General features: G+C 45.2%; 1 protein-coding gene across 2 annotated transcripts in view; it reads left to right on the top strand.

The window, feature by feature from the left end:
* The window catches only part of DHX35 (DEAH-box helicase 35), a 2,070,470-nt gene that overhangs the window by 2,020,434 nt on the left and 32,076 nt on the right, over positions 1–17,960 (top strand). For both annotated transcript variants that reach the window (XM_069652289.1, XM_069652288.1), the window contains one exon: positions 5,535–5,606. In XM_069652289.1, the coding sequence (XP_069508390.1) occupies positions 5,535–5,606 (72 nt within the window). The remainder of the gene's footprint in view (positions 1–5,534; positions 5,607–17,960) is intronic.

The raw sequence follows: 17,960 nt of genomic DNA, 5'->3' as shown, positions 1-17,960 counted from the left end.
GAACTTTGGGACGGTAAAGCGGAGATTGAGAGAGGTGGGCCATAAATACATGTTGCTGCATCCGGCATAAACACAAAACTTTGTTTTTTGAGACTCCGGAGGACGCCATGGGATGGCTCGACGTGCAGGGATGTCCCCAGGAGCCTGACGTTCGGACGGGAAGAGGAGATGGAGGAGATAAGTAGTGCACGAGGAGGGTGCTACAAGATGGCGCGGAATAGATCTTTGGGACTTGATTATTGTCATTTGCGCTGCCTTAGGCAGAAAAGGTCAGACTGTTGCACAATATATTACGAGCACTGTGACTATTGCTGTATTTTGAGGAGCCTTGCAGAGCGGATCTCTTTACCCCACTTAGTAACTTTAGTTAAGTGGCCATTAGAGTGACTTCACCCTACTGAGCTCTGGGCATTGTTTGGTGCTTGCAGGGCTAGATGTGGGGGTGCCTGAGTTCCATGGATGGAGCTGGGCAGCAGTTGGCGAGTGTGGTGTTGGGGAAGGGATGGGTAGAGGGTGGGGAGGGAAATGGGGAGTTTGGGGTGTGTATAGTTAAGGGGAGTTCGAGTTTGTACAAGAGGCTACAAGGAAAAGCCAGAGGGCTGTATCTGTATCGCGTGGGCAGGTGGGATTTGCTGCACGGAAGGGGGGAGGATACTTATGAGCTATGGGGGATCTTAAGATCGTAACGTGGAATGTCAGGGGACTCAATAGTTACTTAAAGAGGAACAAGGTCATGATGTATTTGAAAAGACAGAAGATTGATATTGCACTGTTGCAAGAGACGCCTCTGACTCGGCAAAAGTTGGAGCTGGTGGGGAAGAAGTGGAGAGGTACTGTAGTGGGTTCTCCGTATTCTGCCTACGCTGGGGAGTGTTGGTCTGGGTGGCACCGCACGTTCCGCTTACACAAGAGGTGGTGGATACGGAGGGGAGGATGGTCATATTGAAGGCACTGGTGGAGAATAGGGAGGTGTGCATTGTAAATACGTATGCCCCCAATCAAAATACGGCGGCATATTTCAGGACTGTGTACCAACCTGGGTGCGTGCGTGTGTGGGTGGGGCGGTTATTTGGGGAGGGGATTTTAATTGCGTGCTGAACCCCAGGGTAGACAGATCTGATGATAAAATTGATGGGCCCACCCCAGCGGCCAGGGCATTGCAGACACTGCTCGACGACTTTGGGCTGGCAGATGTTTGGAGGCTGAAACATCCTAATGAGGAACAGTACTCGCATTACTCAGCCCCGCAACAACTGCATACAAGACTTTATTTTTTTGCCACGCCAGATGTGGTGATAGAGACCACCCAAATAGACTACAAAGCGAGGGTCCTGTCGGACCACTCGCCTCTGGTCCTGGGTTGGCAGTACTGCCGCCCCAGAGCGCGGATACCGACGTGGCGCCTCCGGGCTGAGGCACTCAAGGATCCGGTCTTTAGAGAAGATATCAGGGATGACATCACACATTATTTCGAGGAGAACGCTGGTAGTGTGGATTCGGCGGGCACGCTCTGGGAAGCCTTTAAGGTGGTATTGCAGGGTGCTGCCATTGCTAAATCAAAGGGCCTGCAAGGTGGGGTCCTAACGGAGTTAGGGGAAGCTGAGGATGAACTGGAACAGGAACTCAATAGGGGAGGGGGGGGTGCATAGCTAGTACTTAAACAACATCAGCGATGTGCGGAACTTAAGGAAAGGCTCTGCAACCTCAACTATAAGAAGTATGTTGAGAGACAGCATGCAGGTGGGGATAAAACGGGCCATCTCTTGCCGTGGTTATACAAGAGTGAAACTCCTAGGCCCCCAATTAGGAAGATAACCAGAGAGGATGGAGAGGTAGCGAACACCCAAGAAGAAGTCAATGAGGCATTCTTAGATTATTACAGGGCACTATATGAAGACAAAGGGGGGGGGGGCAACCGAGAGGAGATAAGAGAAACTTTAAGAGATATGGGATTACCTAAGATTAGTGCCGAAGAAAGAGAGGAGCTGGATGCACCGATTACTTTGGATGAATTGGAAGAGATGGTGAGGCAGCTGCCCACCAGTAAGACCCCGAGTGCGGACGGACTCCCTAGCGAATTTTATAAAGCATATAGAGAGGCGGTACTCCCTCCCCATGCTAAAAATGTTTAATGAATCGTTTGGGGTGGGCCGGCTGCCGGAATCGCTTAGAGAAGCGATAATAATACCGCTCCCTAAGCCCAACAAACCAGGGCATAGCTGCGGCTCCTATAGGCCCTTGTCAATGCTGAACCAGGACGGCAAGATATTGACGCGGTCCTGGCCAATAGGTTGCGGAGAGTTATTTGTAAATTGATACATCCGGACCAGACAGGTTATGTCCCCAACAGAAATATAACCCACAACCATAGGCGACTCCACCGGGTGATTGAATGGGGGAGCAGGAGCGAGGGTGAAATGGCGGTTGTGTCCCTAGATGCAGTCAAAGCTTTCGACTCAGTCAGGTGGTCGTGGTTGCTGGAGGCCCTGAAGGAATACGGGATGGGGCCAGGCTATGTTAGGTGGGCGAAGTTGCTTTACAGTGAGCCGCTGGCTAGGGTACGTACAGGAGCGGTGATATCCGAGAGGTGGCAACTTAGCAGAGGCACCAGACAAGGGTGCCCCTGGTCCCTGATGTTATATATTCTGGCCCTGGAGCCCCTGGCAGTGTACCTTCGACAACAATATGACATGATAGGCATTGAGGTAGGGGGAGAGAAACACCTAATATCCCTGTATGCTGACGATTTGCTATTATATCTGAAATATCTGGAGGAAAATCTTCAATATATTCTGGAGGTAATGGAAAGGAATGCAGAACTGTCTGGCATAGCGGTGAACCCCCAAAAATCAAGCATGTTCCCATTGGGTAGCTACATAGGAACCCCTCCGGAGCGGTTGCCAGTGTTGTCGATACCATGGGCGGTTGGCTCCTTCCGCTACCTCGGAATAGATGTGTACCACACGGTAGAGGAGGAACATTTGCACAACACCGAGGTGGCTGTGGGAAAAATCCGTATAAGTATGAAGTTTTTGGAGAAGTTGCCGTTGGCGATGATGGGACGGGGGCGATGCTTAAAATGGTGGTCCTACCTAGGCTCCTGCATTTTTTCAGCAATATTCCATACATGATACCTAAGAACTTTTTTGCCAAGCTGAATAGTATGTGCAGAGACTTCCTATGGCATGGCACTCGGAATAGAGTGGCGCTATGGAAGTTGCAGAATTTCTATGAAAAAGGGGGTATTAAGCTGCCTAATTTTGAGGCCTATTATGTAGCTGGCCAGTTGCAATATGTGGTCAAATGGCTCTCTGATGAGGTAACTCCCGAATTTAAGCTGTTTGGACAGGACTGCACTCCGTTTTACCTGAAGGAAATTATTTGGTTGCCTAGGTCAGAAATGAAGGAGCGCCCGGGTATGATTTTGCTTGGGTGGAAGATGTGGCGTAGAGTATGTCGAATGATGGAGGACCCGTAACCGTTTTCCCCGCAGGTGCCGTTGGTTGCCTTGGCAGGGGAAGACGCACAACTAAGGATGATAATCAGGACCTACTGGGAGTCGGTCGGGCTGGTTACATTGGGGGATGTCTGGCAAGAGGGGGCCATTAAGGATTTTGAAGGACTAGGGGAAGAGGCGGGCTTGCATAGGGGCCAGTATATCACGTATCTAAGGCTGGTGCAGAATATTCGTAAAATCTGGCCGGAGACTGTATTGGTGGAGCAACCAGACGCCATTATGGGGACAATATATGATATATCAAAAGGAGGGCATGAGATCTCTAGATTGTATGAGATGGTGATGACCCGGGTTGGGAAGGAATTGACGCATTTGAGGTTGGAATGGGAAACAGAGGTAGGAGCACAGATGGAAGATGGGATGTGGGAGCGTGCTATGGGATACCACAAGAAGGTGTCAAGAAATGCCAGATTACAACAAATACAGTTGTACATAACGCACAGAGCTTACATGACCCCGATGAGAATATCGAAGTTTGTAAATGTGGGACGACAAGCATGCCCAAAATGCGATAAGGAAGATTCTGATATGACGCACATGTTTTGGTCTTGCCCACTGATTGAGAGTTTCTGGGGAGAAGTGGCGCAAAAACTAGCGGACAAAGGGGTCACGCTCACTATAGACACGGCTGGGCCTGCCTGTTAACAGGGTTTCCCAGACCACGGAAACTTAAACATGTTGGGAAATTGAAGGACTTGGCATATGTGCTCGCAAAAAGGATTGCCATGGGATGGAAGCAGTGCCATAAGCCACGGGTGGAGGTATTGTGGCGGGATTTGCAAAAATGGGCAGAGGCTGAAACAGTGGTATGGCAGGAGGCATGTAGCAAGTGTGGGGAAGAAGAAGTGAGTACCCTGCTAGCATGGAGAGTATTAATAGCAGGACTGTTTGGAACAATAACGGATTCTGCAGTCTCAGAAGAAGGTGATACCCTGCCACACGCAGCAGATACGGAATGAGAGGGACAAACAAGCTTGAGGGGGGAGGGATTGGGGGAGCAGTGGTCTTGACTAATTGATGTTCATGTGTTTGTTGCAAAAAGCGCTGCCAGTTTGGGTTGTATTGTTTGTTTGTTTTAAAAATAATAAAAACCGTTTAAAATTTTTTTTTAAAAAAACAAGGTGTGTAACATGTACTTGCATTTTTGACTCAACCAATGACATACTTTGGAACAAACTGGTTGTTTAAAGACTTGCAAGGGCGTGATTACCGACTGTCGAATTTGCAAGGGCTCTGTTATTGTGGCATCATTGAGACATTTGGTTACCTCTTGCCCCAGTTTGTGCCACATTACGAATCATAATTTTAAAGATACTACACCACCAGAAACTAATTTTACAGGAGATGTATTTTGGGCCTGCTTGATGTTGGGTGAGAATGTTTCATTAATAGCTTTGTATCACTTTCCTTTGGAGGTTTTTGTGATCCTTAAGTAGTGATTAGATTTTATATTTTCTTGTGATTCTTTTAATGATTGTTTTGTTTTTCTATGCATGTACTGTTTTTTTTAACATATGTATTGTTAAGTTTTTTTGATTACACCAAATGCAATAAAAAACATTAATTTACTTCTTGATTATTGTTCATTCTAATTTAGGTGAACATGTCTATAATTCATAAATTGCTACATTTTAGCATTTATTATATGTACTGTTTAGGGCATTTTAAATTATATTTGAATATCTCCCTTGATAAGGAATTGTTCAATTGTCTTTCCTTCTTGCTGTGTATTAAGGGTAATCAATATTATTGATATCTGTATTAATTTCAAAAGTTGTGTAAATGTTTTAATAAACTAAGACACAAAAAATATCCATTGCATCTGTTGCTTGTAAAATTAAATCTTTAGTGTGGTCAGTAACCATCTATATATTGGATTAAATCACAAGAGTATATGCACCCGTCTGGAAATGTCTTCATTAGGTGCATGGATCTGTTGGGTATGCTGTCTGACATTTTTACTTCTTTTCCTGCATTTCAAGTTTAACCGTTCAATTATCTTTTTTTCTTTCCCAAGGACTCTGCGAGATGATCATGAGTTGTACATTCATCCATCTTCGGTGCTGTATGCTGAAAAACCTCCTCAATGGTGAGCTTGCCACCTTTCAGACCTGTTTCAAAGCTATTGCTTAGGCTGTTCTTCCTACCAGTCACTTTCTGCGGAACAGTGATGGCTCTGGAAACCTATTGTGCTTAGTAGCTTGATTGCCGCATACTGGCGTTAACTGCGGTTAGTGACTGACCCATGGCCTAAACAGTCACAAGATCATTGTAATTATTTCACATTTAACAGGGGCTAATTAGATCCACAAAATTAACTAAAGCACACCCACAATGTCACATTGGGGCATTTTATTATTAAGTGTGAAGTTGTATTGTTTAAAGTGTGCATAATTCAGCAATCAGAAGTACAGAAGAAGTATTCTCCAGCATTGGATCTTTTATAGATTCACACGCTGTGAATATTCTGTCGTCAGGCTGGGAATCCTCGCTAAAATAGATCAGTTTAAATAAACGGATATTTCAGTTACTTTAGTGCTCTATAGTTGTTGTTTTGGGTCATACTGCCCATAGCCAATAGGAAACACTTCCTTAGCTCCTCCCCTGTCAGCCATCTTCAGATTTATTTACTGCAGGTTAGTGTTGGGAGTCCTCTAAAATTTTCTTCTACAATCTTCTATACAGTAATCCCTATACAGTAGGGATTGGTGTCATCTACACCTTCTATGCGATCCCTATACAGTAATTTTGCATTTTTTACAAAAATAACTGTTTTCTTCGACATCGTTCGAGGACCGGCAAGGCAGTTCCAACAAGACCTCCGCCCAACGTTTCCGCTTCCGGTAAACATCAAAAACAAGTCAGCTCTGCAGTTGGGCCTACCTCATGAAAGAATCCACAAGAACGTGCCCATTCTGGGTGTGTGCCCGTTGTGGGCTGGAGAACGTTTATGTGGAGGATCACCACAAGGAATGCCTCTATTACCTTCACTTTCACCTCCAACATGTCATTAAAGACTGCAAGATCTGCCAGTCTTTCTCGTCCAAGATGCTAAAGGTTGGTCACTGCCATCACATCACTTGGCTGGAAGACTCTGACTTGGCTTCGGTATGGATTCATGCCTCATTACGGCAGGGCAAGATGGCCCAGCGAACCAACTCAAGTAAGAGGTACAGATCGCACAGCTACCAAGCCGTAAGTGGGAAAAGGCAGAAGGAAGCCTCAGGCGATGGCTCGAGGTTGTCCCACAAGGACTGGGCATGCACAAAGGTCGGTGCCTAGGGAGAGGTGGGGCAGGAGAAGGACCGAAGCCCTTTCGATCACCCCATGGAAATATCTACCTCGAGGTCCAGCTCCAAGTCTGGTGAGCACTCCTCTCCGACCTTATCACAGTCGACCACGAAGCTGCCTTCATAGCACTCCAGGTCATCTACACCAAAGTTATAGCAACTTCCTCGTCAGCAAAGTTGGCGAATCGGCTAAGTCCGCAGACTTGTCGTCATCTGCGATGAAACCATCTCAAATGTCGTTGTCTACAAGGCCATCGACACCAGGACCAACATCGACCAAGACAACAGGACCGTCGTCGACCTCAACCTCGATCGCTACAACCCTTCGTCGAACATACCATCATCGACAGCACTATCAACTAGTCAAAAATCCTGCCAGATGATTGCCACCACAGCTGTTGGCTCTGATACCTGCACCAACTCAGCAGAAGCACGGTTAGATTGTCCACGAACTGTGTTTCCAAACCTGGGGGTGGTTCTAGTATCTGGAGGCCTCATGATCCCAGAACTGAGTCTTTCGCAATCAGAAGAGGAGGAAGCTGTTGTGTCACAGCGGTCATCTTCCTCTAGGACACTGCCACCGGGGAGCCCATTGCGGTGTGAGGCAAGCCTCATTAGACCACCATCTTTGAATCCCCTACCATGAGCCGGGGTTGTACAGCCTCTACAACCTTTGCCCCAATGGAACGCCATGCTGTTAGCAAGAGCAGTCCAACATCAACAACCGTGCCCTCGAAGGAACGTATCACTGGTGGCGACCTTGCATGCACTTCCCTTAAGAACACTGGTTGCCGAACCCAGCAGGCAGATGCCGGCTGAGGCCCCAGGACTCTCCAGAGAGGAGTATGAGATTCTTCAGCCCCCAGGCCGCAAAGTCATCAGTCAGCACCAGAGTTACTGATACATGAAGGAGCGGACACAGACCCTGAGCAGGGCACATCTCCCACTCCTTCCAATCAAACAGATAGAGTTCGACGATTTCATCACTGCAGATGGTGAGCCAGATGAAGTTCCTCTCAGGGATTCTCCCCCTGACGAAGTAGGAGCTTTCGATGTTTGGCTTAGCACCAGAGGAGCAAAGAAAGGACAGCGTCTTATATCAACGCAGGGAACAGCGCAGGAAGTTCCATCATGTCAATCCCACTACTGGAGGACATTTGGGAGGACGGCCTAATTGTCATGGCGCACCCTCCAACGGTAACTCCAAAGAAGGACCGTTTCGACAAAAAATACAGGGCCCTAGAGAGCGCTGCTGCCTGTCTCTGCACACAGCCTACCCCAAACTCTGTCGTCTGCGGTGGCCAGGAAGAGGTCGGCCAACCCATCTTCCTCCTGCTCAGTGCCCCCAGAGAAGGAGGGCAAGGGCCTTGACGCCTTTGGCAAGAGAATCATCATGACAGCTTCCACGACTATCAAGGCGGCGAATGCTATGGCCATACTTGCCGGTTATCGCGAGTTATGGTACAAGTTGGTGTCCCTGATGGAGTTCTTGCCTGAGGCCAAAAAGCAAAAGGCACTGAACATTCTCGATGAGGGTCATATTGCATCTGACCATGCCATCACTGTCTCCGTCGACTTCGCAGACATGGGCTATCGCCAGATGGATAATGGAGTGGTCCTAGGCCGACAAGGTTGGCTCAAGGCCATGGACTTTCGACTAGATGTCCAATCTCGGGTTACAGACATGCCCTTCGATTGGCACAGCCTTATTTGGGGAAAAAGGTGGATGAGGTGCTGCAGGCCATAAAGACAGACACTGAAACCGCTCGCTCCCATGGCAATTTACAACACAGGCGCCAGACCTTTCGTTCGGGGAACAGAACTTTGTGGGACAAACGCAGTACGTTCCAGTTGCCCTCGTCCTACATCAGGGGATCAGTACAGGAAACGAACCCAGCCCTACAGGGGTTATTGGCAACACCAAGGCTCCTCCCAGCCGAGGGGCCAGTCCAGCGAGCAAGCATGACAGGCCAAGAGCTGGAGCCTCCCACGTCATCACCCCACTGGGGGGGGTTGTCTATCAAACTTTGTCAACGAATGGGCTCGAGTCATATCCGATGAATGGGTGCTGTCCCTCCTTCTTCAGGGGCACTCACTGGAGTTCATAAAGTACCCTCCAGAAATTCCTCCGGTACACAAACCAGAAGGATTGCAGCACATTCTGGTCCAGCAAGTGCCATCTCTGCTATGAAAGGGCACTGTGGAAAAGGTCCCCAGGAACGGGATGCAAAAGGAGGTGTAATCCTGCTACTTCCTGGTAAGTAAAAAGGGCTTACTGAACAAACCAGGGGGTTGGAGACCCATACTAGACCTCAGGGTGCTCAACAACCTTTTTGCATGGTAACATTGCAACAAGTACTATCCCAGCTGCAATAGGGGGATTTCCTAGCGTCCCCCTACCTCGAAGATGCATACTTTCACATTCCTATTCAGCCTTCACATCGGCGCTATCTTCGTTTCATGGTGGCAGGAGTGCACTATCAGTTCAAGGTTCTTCCCTTCGGGCTCAGATCGGCCCCTCGGGTGTTCACCAAATGCCTCAGGCCAGTGGAGGCTCACATGCGGGAGAGAGGAATCCACGTCTACCTATACTTACATGACTGGTTGATAAGAGCCCCCTCCTACTCTCTTGCGGAGTCCTACACCGCCGTCACGATCCAATGTCTTCAACAACTGGGGTTCTCCATCAATTGCATAGCCTAGATAAAGACCTACATTCGAAACATGTGTTGGCTTTCCTCATGTGACCGAGCACTACACGTGCCTCGTTAAACACTAGCAATTACGTGCCGATTAAATCAAGACTTCATACACAGTCAAGTGTCTTGACCTTTCATTAAACAACATCGACCAGGTGTGAGTGAATTTTTCACAGAACCAGCGCCAATACAAACAGGGTTTCAACTACTTCTCTTATCTTCACACTCAGGAATCTGTGAGTTTGTTCCACTGAAACCTTGTATACGGCAGCAGAAAGAACACAGGCTTTTTGAGAACCAGATCAGCGCAGGGGTCTGCCTTTCCTAAAAGCTAACAACCAATTCCGTATTGTACCAGGAATAAGATCCCCGCAGCTTAGGATCCACACAGTCCAACATGGCAGACTACTTACTATCCAGGAAGGATATCAAAAGCGTTTTGCGCCCCGAGGTTCCACTCTGCATGTATTCCCTCCTAGAGCAAATGCACCTGAGAATCTTCGTCAGAAATTCACAAAATTAGAACGCCTTTGCGCCAAGGAGATACATTCTTGGAGAGATTTACTCTCCAAACTATTGAACAAGAGAAAATCCCTCATGGATTTAGAATCATAATCTTCCTGGATTTCAATAATCCGGACGACGCTGTTCTCGCAGCGAAATGGGAAGCAAACCTTATCATGGGTTCAAAAGTTATGTTAGAGCTTCTGATTGAGCATTCCGACAGAGAACATAAGAGACTCACACTGGAAATAGATAATCTCAAACAAGACATTGGGCCTGTTTACGACCCTGCCGGTCCGGAAAGAACAGTGGTGGTAAAACCGCCACCACCGTTCTTTCCGGACCGGCTGATTAAGAGTCCTGAAGGCGGGAGGTGTCACTCCTGGCGGGTTTAACACCACCCGCCTCCAGGCGGACATGGAAACACCGGCTCTGTCATAGATAGAGCCGGTGTTTCCATGGTCCTCATCCCCATGGAGTCCTATGGGGCTCCATGGGAATGGGGACTTACACAATTCTGCCTCCGGAATTCCCTGGTCACCAGGGTAGTAATGCCCTGGTGATTCCGGGAATCACGGAGACGGAATGGTAATACGAGTCCGGAGGTAACCTGCCAGTTTTTCCGGCTTGGTTACGGCTGGACTCGTAATGAGGCCCATTGAAGCAAGTAATGCGCCTGTAGCCACTAAGAACAAAAACTCCAGAAACATGTATGAAATTCTTAAAAACCACCAAGATGAAGTTAAAACTCAAAAAATGCAGGCCGTTTTCTAGGGATGAAAGGGATTATAGAGAGAAGATTGAGTGTTCACATTTCAGCCTAAATTTGATGATCTTCACAAGAATACATCAAGTGAAAGCACCCCCAACAGCTCACCAGTTAGTTCAGATGTGGAAAGTGATACAGATCTTGCAGAAACCGAATTAACAGCTAGAACAACAGCGGCAACAACTGATGAGACAACAACCATTGCAACTACCAGCAGAAGCCATGGATTAGATCAAATACAAAGATACAAATGGGGTACACGAACACCAAACCAAAAACGCATACGCTTCCGGGACCCTCTAGTAGATACTACACCAATGAGAAGAGACACAAGGGAGGTAAGAGAGGCGGGAGCAAGAAACGCGACAGAGTACGAAAGCGCTATGAGACTAACAAGGTCACAGACACAATTACAGCAAAGGGAACCGAGACACTGAATCTGGTGCTCAACCTTTCCAGTTACTCACCACTATGGATACTCGCATGCTCAACAAGGTTTTTTTCCTTTGCACAAACTGCTTCAGCCAACCTCATTGAAGCACATATAGACCTATTCAAGTATACCAGAAAATTCATCAAGAAATTCTTCGCAAAAGTAACATGGCATTCTGAGAATAAGACCAAACCAACAATCAGTGACATTGACATGGAAAACCTTGATTTGGCACACTTACTTGTCAATTTGGAAAATGACCAAGCTAAAGTTAACCACTCCAAAAGAGACATTCTAAAGGACCTCAATATTGAGGAACAGAATCTCAGAATACCAGAACTGAAGAAGAATTCAAAATGTACACCCAATCTACAAGGGGACAAAGCCATCGATCTGTTTCAGCAAGCAGTGACCCGTGACCTTCATACCCTAGAGGACAAAATGCGGAACTAAAAGCATTGAAAGCTTTAAGACAGAACATGTCAATCATAATCAGAGAAACTGACAAGGGTGGCAATATAAAGAACTAACATCTATAAGCACACCAAATTCAGGAAAAATCACACTAAAGGCTAAGGCATGTATTAATTAAACACTTAGGATGCAGGGCAGGAATACAGGCTCTGACACGGAGTCTGGAATATACAAAAAACAAATGATTTGTGTCTAACCCTAGAGACACTCCCGTCCCCTGCACACCATCAAAGCTGAACAAATCAGTCAGAAAGAATTCCTAAAAAATCAAGATATTTATTTTTTACTTATGAACAGATGTGAATTAACAAACAAAATGAGTGTATATCATACATAACATTCTTGGAATGACAAATAATTCAGGAAAAATTAACAAGGACAGTCGTTGCCCTGTCGGTTGACAGGGTGAAATTTGATACAACAGAGTTCCAAGCTCAACACGTTTCGGGGTGACGACCCCTTCTTCCGGAGCAAAAAGTCTGTAAAGGCATAGGCAAAGAGAGCCTATCAGTGTTCTATACATTTCATAATTGTCACAACATAATAATGATATTCAGAAAGACATATAAATCCAATACATCAGTGAAATCTCTGTACAGACAATAAAAGCTAAATCCAGAGACATCGGGTAGCAATCCAAGTGTAAAATCAAACTCAGCTTGTAAAGTATATAAATTAAATAACCACTAAACAAACTTAAATCGAGGAATTGCAAAGGTGCCAGTCCATCTTTAACCCCACGCTGCCAATTAACCTGAAACACTTGGCTATAGTGAATTGTAAACTGAGTCTCAAGGTTAGATACCAAAATGAATTGATAGTGTTCTGATAGTGAGATCTAGCTGAACAAGTGGCGAAGTAAAATGTACCTGAAATTTAATATTGCATGTAGATGGTTACCATCTATTTTATAACATCGAAGGTCCACTGGAGTGAAAGAGAGAGGGATTTGTAGGATGAATACACATCATGTAGTACCTCATGCGGGTATTCAGGATACTCTCCTAGAATTCATACTAAACCATGTTGTTCCGATAAGTGAATGTCAAATGTTTAGACTATGAATAGCCGATCTAGAGTACACTACCAAGTTAAAGGCAAATAAGGTAATAAAGCTTACCTAAAGTACTGCAGGTAAAGTTAATACTGAACAGGCTATTTGAGCATGACCGTCAAACAGTGGGAGGTATCGCCGTCCAGAGCAGGGATGGTTCCAATTTAACAGCATCGGTCAATAAGATCTATGTGATGTAGATGAAGATAAATGTTACATTACGCCCAAGATACAGAGATCAAGGACATAACCATCAATGATGGAGAGAAAAATATATTCCTAACGATCTCGGGAATACGCATAACTGTCTTATATCTAATGAGAGGTCAAACATATAGACTATAAGATCACCAAATTAGAGAATGGTACTAAGTTGGAGGCGGATGAATCAATTATGCTTACATAACAATCTGCAGGTAAAGCCGATTTGGAGCACAGTGTTCGAGCGCGGTGCGTGATGAAAAGAAAAGGCATTAGGATTACACTGTCCAGAGAAGGGATGGTTCCAATGAACAGCGTGGGACAAAGTCTACTGTAAAGTTTAAATAAAAATACAGGGTGAAATAAACGTCATGGGGTAACCACCATACTGAGTAGCAGACCATAGCTATAGTACCTGGGTAAAGATAAGTGAAGAAAAAAACAAATGAAACAACTCTCAACAATAACAGAGGACGCATAGCAGCCTTATCTTTTGAAAATTCTTTACCTAGTGTGGAATCATGTGTCCCAATATGGTACGGTCATCCGATAAAGATAACGGTCTACTGTCCGTTTTGAGGCAGAATCAGCATCCACGATGCAGAAAAAGAATATGGCTGGGTCTATCCCGTTCAAGTAGCAGGTTATGTGAGGCACTGTGTGACCTCTTGAATATATACAGCACGTAGAATATGTGCATTGCGTCACTAGAGCGCTACCCTTAGATGCTATGTTCAGGTTTAAAGGTCGCAATAGATCAGAATAGTAACTACTTTCTCATTATTGGAACCTAAAACTATACGCAAACAAGGTAAACAAATATTGGAATATTGCTGCTAACGAATACTTCATACAAAGATTATTCATCTTAAACCGTACATGATCCAAGAGGACGGACGTAGAGACGTCACAATGCCAGGCATCCCGTTGTCAGGGTAACCTCTAATCGGACAAGCAGTATTACTGCTAGCTTATAATTCGTACAGAAATAATTAATCTTAAATAATGTATGGTCAAAGAGGGCGGATGTAAGAGCGTCACGATGACGAATGTTCCGTTGTCAGGATACCTGTAAATATAAGCATATGAAGCACTCTTCGGGAGAGCGTTCTGGATAACAAAAAGTACATTAAAATCAAAGAATGTGGTACCTCCACACGTAAATGTACTACACCCAAAAAGTAGGTGTAAAGGGAAAAGTTAAAATAAAGGTAAGTATAAAAAAGTAAAGAACAAATAAAATGTGCAGACCACTTGGAATAATGACTCTAGGTATAATCACTGGCAATGAAAGGGTGTAGCAAATTGTCAGAAGTCAGGCATCAAGAGTATAGAGTATATCGACTCCACCCAATACTACAGGTATGTGATGTCATGGGGTATGTCCAATTCAGTACATACATCTAAATCCATTCACATAGAATGACTCGCTGGCAGAGCCAGATCAGTCAGTTGGTTATACGAATCAAACAATAAACAAAGTACACAGATATCGGACTGTGCAACCGGTAGGTGAACCACCGGATCAATGTTGTGGTATAGTGAAATCTTTAGGCATGAATAATTCAAACTGTTCATCTAAAACCTACAGGTACAAAATATGGCTAACCCATCCAAATCAATCATGTAGTTGGACACAGCTAGATGCAGCAATTACGTGAGAAATCTTCATGAAGAGCTTTTGGGTGGACGGTATCTAAGAGATCAATCCAATACATCTCTCGTTGTGAGAGTAACCTGTTGTAGTCGCCTGCTCGGGAAGGTTTCTTTACTATCTCCAAGATGTTGAACTGAATTTGGGCTATGGTATGTCGTGAAGCTACAAAATGTCTTGCAACAGGGGATTTTTCATTTTTGCAGCGGATATTTGATTAATGCTCCGTCCACCGTTAGCGGGCAGACCACGCTGTTTGGCCTACGCATGAAAGACCACAAGGGCATTTAATACTATAAATAATGGCAGTTGTTCTGCAGGTGGCGAAATCTTTCAATGCAATTCTTTTACCCGTATGTGGATGCAAAATGTAGTCACCTTTGGCTACATTATTGCAATGACTGCATGACAAGCAAGGGAATGTTCCAATTTCTTGGAAATCAGTACAGTTTGGTCCTGTCTAGGACCACTTTCTGCTTTCACAAGCATATCTCTGAGGTTGGTACCACGCTTGTAAACCATAATAGGTGGTTGTGGGAAAAGCTTTAAAAGAGTAGGGTCATGGTGTAGGATAGGCCAATATTTTTGGAGAATTCTCTTGATGTGAAAAGGGTGGCAATATAGTAATACTTGACATATGTGATTATATTACCATGGCTAGAACACACCTGTCAACACCCCACCAACAACATCACTAAACTAGCCAATGTACTCCTTACAAAATGGCACAAACGTGGGCTTCTAACAGACGAGGACCTGAAGTACCTTCAACCCAAACATCCAAGAATGCCCACCATTTACTTTCTTCCGTAGGTGCATAAGACATTTACTAAAATCCATGAAGGAAGACGAATACTAGTGCGATTGGTTAGTTCACTGAACCCTTTGCTAAATACATAAATAACATCCTTGCCCCTGACATCCCTAAAATACCTACATATCTGAGAGACACGATGCACACCTTACTCATCCTTCGGGAGGTGATCTGGGAACGCATTATTTACTAGTGACTTTGGATGTTAAGGCTTTGTATACAGCAATTGATCATACCATAGCACTCAGGACCATAGACTTCACTTTTGCCAAAGCATCTGCATCCTTCTATTCCCACTTTGAACTAACAAAAGAATTCTTAGAATTCTCACTGACGAACACTATTTTTATCTTTAACAAAGTATACTATAAACCGACTAAGGGAATCGCAATCGGTGCGACATACGCCCCCTCAATGGCCAACCTTTTCATGAATCATTACGAACATGGCTATGCGCTTTCAAAGCAGACTTCAGCAACTGATCAACCAATGGTATTGTTGTATTGATGATGTCCTGATGATATGGGCGGGCACAGCAGACCAACTGAAATGCTGCAAAGAATATCTTAACAATCGGTTTGGTCCAGAATTAACAGTGACAGCTCCATTGAGTTCTTGGACATAAATATTAGCGTGAATAACGACGACCTCCACATACAGAAAACCAACAGAGGTCAACTCTAGACTTTTCGCTAGGAGCTGTCACTGCAGAACCATAATAGACAACATCCCCAAAGGCAAATTCATTAGAGCCAAACAAAACTGTAGCACCAATGAATCCTTTGATGCATAATACAAACAATTGCACAACAAACTTTCAGAAAGAGGATATACAGAGAAGGCGATTGGATCTGCAATCACTATGGCAACAATTGGGGCTCGCAAGACCCTATTGTCCCCCAGAAGAAACCATCAGGTACGTGACCAGAAATAACCAGGACAGCCATCAGGTACTCAAAATACTCCAAAAACACTGGTACCTCCTTAGTAAAGATACGGACATCAAGCAATTGATACCCCTCAGGCTGCAACTAACATACACCAAGGCACCTACTTTGCATACCATGCTGGGCCCATCATACATGGCACCCGTGACAGCCGCCAACCAGACTTGGCTCACACCTATGAAGGCAGCAGACTTTCACGAGTGTGGCACTTGCACCATGTGTCCCCATGCGAGAAACAACAAGACCCTGAACCTCAATGATACTGACGAACACAGAGTCACAGAATGCATTCATTGCAAATCGAAATGTGTTATTTATGTCATTATCTGCACCTGCAACCGTAAATATATTGGCAGCACGATAAGGGAATTGAGAACCAGGATTTGAGAACATCTAGGTCTACTCAAATCACAAGATGCAAGATATCCTCTGGACCTACGCTGGCAAGAGAAACACTAGTTGGACAGGAAAGAAGACATCAAATTCATGGTACTCGATCATCCCCCCAGACCGGAGAGGTGGCGACAAAGAGCTCAAACTATGACAGCTTGAAGCTAAACTAATCTGCAAATACAGACGTGTGAGTTTAGGCCTTAATTCTGATCACAAGCTCAATGTCTTTTTTTAAAAACCCTTGTAATCGTTGCATAATTCTACTGTTATTTCCTTTTCAACATGTTTTCCATCAAGCTTTGAAACTATGATGTACTAACGTTAAACTTTGATCCTTACCTCTTGGCTATGGCAATAAGCCCTTAGACTTTCATTCGGACCCTAGCTTGCACAAGCTAAACATAGAATTTTGACTAATCCCACTGAAACTTTTACAGTTTGTCCTCTTTCCATTAAGATTACCTCAGACTGAGAAACTCCCTGCCATGGCATCAGACTCCACACGATACCTGTATACTCAATTTCTTTTTATCCTCCACGAGATTAACGTTTTCCTTATCCCGAGCAAACACCGTTGTGATCCCTACCCACACCTGTCAATGACATGGTGCCGGGCGCCTACCTCCCCCACTTACCTTACGAATCCCTTCATAACTAGCAATACTGCCATTCAATGGCTCTGCCTCTTCCAGATGCACCGTTATCAGGCATGCACACTCTCTAATATTGCCTTTTACCTTAGTCTCAGGTCTCCACCTGGACTAACTTACCCATAGCCCGGATGCTTTACATTTTACCATTATTAGAAACTAATTATAATGGGATACCATCTCAACCCTACCTTTCTAGTTGCTGTTCTCAGCACTGTCAGCACAACCATTCGAAATCATGCACACGCATGACTGCTTAGCCAGTGAGGTTCCACCTCTTATTTAACATCAGGAAAAAGATGGCGGACTGGATCAAAAGATCACTGTGACCGCCTATCTTGTCTCCTGCAGCCCTTCTGGCTCCTCGGGTAAGCCCCCGGATGCCTCCACAGGCATGACCTAGCTCATGCTCATACGATCACAGACCTCCTTATTAACACTTTGCCGCTGTTGCAACACTCCCTACATCCCTTGACACAGACACATATACGGCGTCCTGGCTCAAGCGAGCATTCCTTAGTAACATGTTTCAACTCGATGCCCCCCCAACAGATGAACTTG

Source organism: Ambystoma mexicanum, chromosome 3p (genome assembly GCF_040938575.1).
Source record: "Ambystoma mexicanum isolate Mex_15411 chromosome 3p, UKY_AmexF1_1, whole genome shotgun sequence".
Lineage (NCBI taxonomy): Eukaryota > Metazoa > Chordata > Amphibia > Caudata > Ambystomatidae > Ambystoma > Ambystoma mexicanum.
The sequence above is the reverse complement of the archived record's forward strand: the minus strand, read 5'-3'. Positions and strand labels throughout refer to the sequence as shown.